At 35.8% G+C, this 3,791-nt stretch overlaps 1 protein-coding gene across 1 annotated transcript; it reads right to left on the bottom strand.

Annotated features, from left to right (window-relative positions):
- Positions 1–245: 245 nt before the first annotated feature.
- On the bottom strand, positions 246–2,768 carry LOC116030702 (putative homeobox-leucine zipper protein ATHB-51). Its single transcript, XM_031273018.1, has 3 exons — positions 2,471–2,768; positions 1,791–2,131; positions 246–680 (listed from the first exon to the last, which is right to left on the bottom strand). Exons 1-3 carry the CDS (start codon positions 2,589–2,591, stop codon positions 477–479), a joined length of 666 nt encoding a protein of 221 aa, XP_031128878.1. The 5' UTR covers positions 2,592–2,768; the 3' UTR covers positions 246–476.
- Between the last annotated feature and the right edge of the window lie 1,023 nt (positions 2,769–3,791).

The raw sequence follows: 3,791 nt of genomic DNA, 5'->3' as shown, positions 1-3,791 counted from the left end.
TAAAAAGGGACTAAAAGTGGACTACCACATATAAATCTAGGACCAAAAATGGAATTAACTCTTAAAGGAATAAGTTAGGCCTAACTTTTTTTTCTAAAAAAAAATGTTAGGCCTAACAATTCAAATATAAGATAATAAACACCATAACAAATATAATGAGCACGCAACATAAGGAATAAGCTAGGAATGAATACTATTCCTTAATTTAATATATAATAGTCCATAGCACACAAACTTTTGAAATATGAATAAAATCAGTGCTGATATGATTATTAGCAGACATCATAACAAAACAATGGCAACAATAAGCATAAGCAAAAGAATAACAAGGAGAAGATCAGACACGATTACATGCAGCTAGCAAAAAAGAGTTAAAATTAAAGCAGTTGAGCAAGTAATTAACGACATGATTACGAGGTGTAGCTACTTCAACCACTAGATGAGAAGATGGAATTGAACTCAAAATTGTAGTGTCGTCACGGATAAGTAGAAGGCAGATTTGGCCAATAAGGTGGCGGCATGAGCGTAGTACAGTCGTCAACGTTAAACATGTTATTATAGTTGCAACTTGGGATTGATGTGCTTTCCACTGTCTCTTCTCCTGACATTTCTGTGTGCCCTGTCGTCGACACCTGCTTCTTTGTTGCTTCGTCTCTCAGTATTGATCTCAATGCCACTACCTTTAATTTAATTTTCACATTATTCAATATCAATTTTCTTCTCAACCATAAAATAATTAAATATAGCCTAATTAATCCTATCTTACATTCCCCCATAATTAACATCCAATATTTGATTATTTTTTAATATTTTAATTAATAAATAAATTCTTTTATTAAAATTGATGGGAGACTATATATCAATTCAACTATTCAAGATAACTAATGAAAAAGAGAATTTTATTATCAGGAAGATGAATACTCTCTGTCTAATTTTACTTTGTCTTATTTACTGTTCATTGGCCTAATTAACTATTTCTTCTTTACTTATTTTCTTTAATATTTTAAAATTAATTTTTCATGTTTAATAGTACTTTTAATGTAGTTTCTAAATGTATAAATTTTATACACTAATAATAAACTTAATTAATATCATAAGAAATAACATTACTCTCTCTATTAATTTACTTTTTATTATAGTTTTCTTTGACGATATATGGTATTTATGATATAGAACTAGTTATCTATAGTTTTTTTTTGGTATATAAAATGGTTAGAATGGGATTTTCTCTAAATAGCGGGGTTATATTATGTTAAAATTGTTCATAGAGGCTCACTTAGAGGTTACTACTCCAACTTGGTGAGTCATATGCTATATTATCTCTCAAACACTAAGAGATTTCTTGGGGAAAAAAAGTTGGTTAGATATAAGATGATTATTAGTTTTAAAAGAGATTTAATTTAAACATATAATTTGAAAGTCATCAAATTTTATGAGAACTTTTTTTTGGATGACAAGGGCACTACCTGAGGGCATGCATTAAGTAAACCTAGTTGACTTTAGCCGTCAAAGTACTATAAGGAGATAAACTATCCTAGGCTATAAGGGAGAGAGAGAGAGAGCTGATCAACTCAAATCAACTGCTCGTACTGAGGTTAAATTAATAAATTTGTAGTTACTAAATCAACGCACCAACCTAATTGGAGTAGTGCAGAATTTGTATGGAGTTGTTACTCACTTAGCTTGTTCACTATCTGACGTTTAGATCAGACTAAGGTAATAATGACAGTAGAAAATAAAATTGTGAAAAAAAAAGGGAAAAAGAAAAAAGATGAGAGTAAGATGCATACCTCCTCTTCGAGCTTCTGCTTCTCTCTTGAAACAAGTTCGAATTCATGCTTGAGGGAATCGCAGAGGCGCTCGAGCTGCTTAGCCTTCCACCTGGCCCGTCTGTTCTGGAACCACACCGCGATTTGCCTGGGATGCAGTCCCAACTCCTTAGCCAGCCTCATCTTCCGCTCTGGATCCAACTTTATCTCCTCCTCAAAGCTCTTCTCCAGCGCATCTAACTGCTCCGTCGTCAGCCTCTTCTTCTTGTCATGGCTTCCCAGCCCGTTCTTCTCTATGCCACCCATAAACTGTGCCCCCTCACCCTGCACTGATGACGATGAACTACTCTTCATGTCTATACCTGATCCATGAGAACAAAGCCAACAAAAATTAGAATTAACTGATCAGATTTTGGCCCTATTTGGTAAAATAGTTAACTTAATTAATTATCCGCTTATTTGAGATTTTGGCCCTGATGCTAAAATTCAAAAGCAACTTTTTCAATAATTAGCTTTTTAAGAAAAGAAATTATACCAAACAGCTATCAGTCTATCAGCTAACAACTAACTTATTTCTACAATCAGCTAATGTTATCAACTAGTTGTATCCTCTAACTTAATCAGCTAATAATCATTTACGAAACAGGGCCTTTATGCAGGTTTGGATAGGATATTAGGATGGATGTAATGTTAGAACGAACCTGGAAACTGGTCATAATTGTAGGTGTAGAGGAAGCTGAAAGAAGCATTATCTGAAGGAAGAGGTGGACGAGGAACAAAGGGTCTTGTAAGATTATTATTATTGCAGCCATTCCATTCCATGTTGTGTGTTGTGTTTTGACCTTAGCTTGTTTCTTCTTCTCCTTCTTCCCTTCCTCACACGGCAGATGTTGACTACATGGAAACCAGAAACACCATATCCCAATGTATATATAGTAGTAAGTAAAGAAACTCCGATCCTCTCTTGACTCTTGGTATGTAGAGTAGGGTTGGGATGAAGATCACTGGCGTGTTTGGACCACGCAGAGAGAGAGAGAAATTAAAGTTTGAGGAGTACAGTGTAGTTGAAATGAGAGGGTTCTTTTAATTATAAGTACCGTACGAGTAAGAGAAGATTACTTATAAAAATAAAATTGAAATTGAAGAATTAGAGTATACATACATGGTATAGTTAAAAAATATTATAATGGACTTGTTGAATGAATAAAAGTAATTGTGTCGCTACGAAAGTCTTTCTTTAGTTTCAATGAAAAATACAAAGATCAATGGGTTTGACAAAGGTCCAACCATGGGTTGCGCCATGAATATTATAGGGGGTATGTAACAACTGCCACATCATCAAATTTGTTAATGTACTCGGACTACTTGATGGTACTACACATCCAAGAAGAAGTTGATCAATGTCTGGATGTTTAGAGTGAGTTGTTATTCATAGAGGAGCAATGGTGGAGCCCTTCAAATTCTCCGGGGGAGAAGTACCCCGCACTTCTCGTATCACAAATATTCCCCAAGCCACAACATGTTAGGATCCACGGCACATAGGGTGCATTAATGCATCCTCATCTTGACCATGCCCGAGGTCATGCACACCAAGCCCCTGACAAAGCTACACGACCTACTTCCTCATCAGTCGCGCCTAGGGCAACGTGGTTACACAAGGCACGACATCATGCCCTTAGCAGTGAGGTTGCATAGGGCATGATGCAAAGAGGGGGGCGCAAACACCGTCCCATAATCACATAAGGGCTATCACGTGGTAGCCCCGCCTCTTACCCTTTACCCTCAACTTTTACCTCACCACCCCAAAGTTTATTCCTATCCCACTTTGGTCCCAGAGTAATTGCGACTTGACTTCTCCTATCTCAATCCATATTCCAACTTCAAGCTCACCCCTCCTTAGAGGAGCATGATCTATCCCAAGGCCACATCAATATCGTTATGTATTGTCTACTTCAAATTTCATTTTTCACTCTTTGTTTTCATTTTTTCAATTAATAAATGCGTAGTTATTTTTTTTTTTTT

This window comes from Ipomoea triloba, chromosome 9, assembly GCF_003576645.1.
Source record: "Ipomoea triloba cultivar NCNSP0323 chromosome 9, ASM357664v1".
Lineage (NCBI taxonomy): Eukaryota > Viridiplantae > Streptophyta > Magnoliopsida > Solanales > Convolvulaceae > Ipomoea > Ipomoea triloba.
The sequence above is the reverse complement of the archived record's forward strand: the minus strand, read 5'-3'. Positions and strand labels throughout refer to the sequence as shown.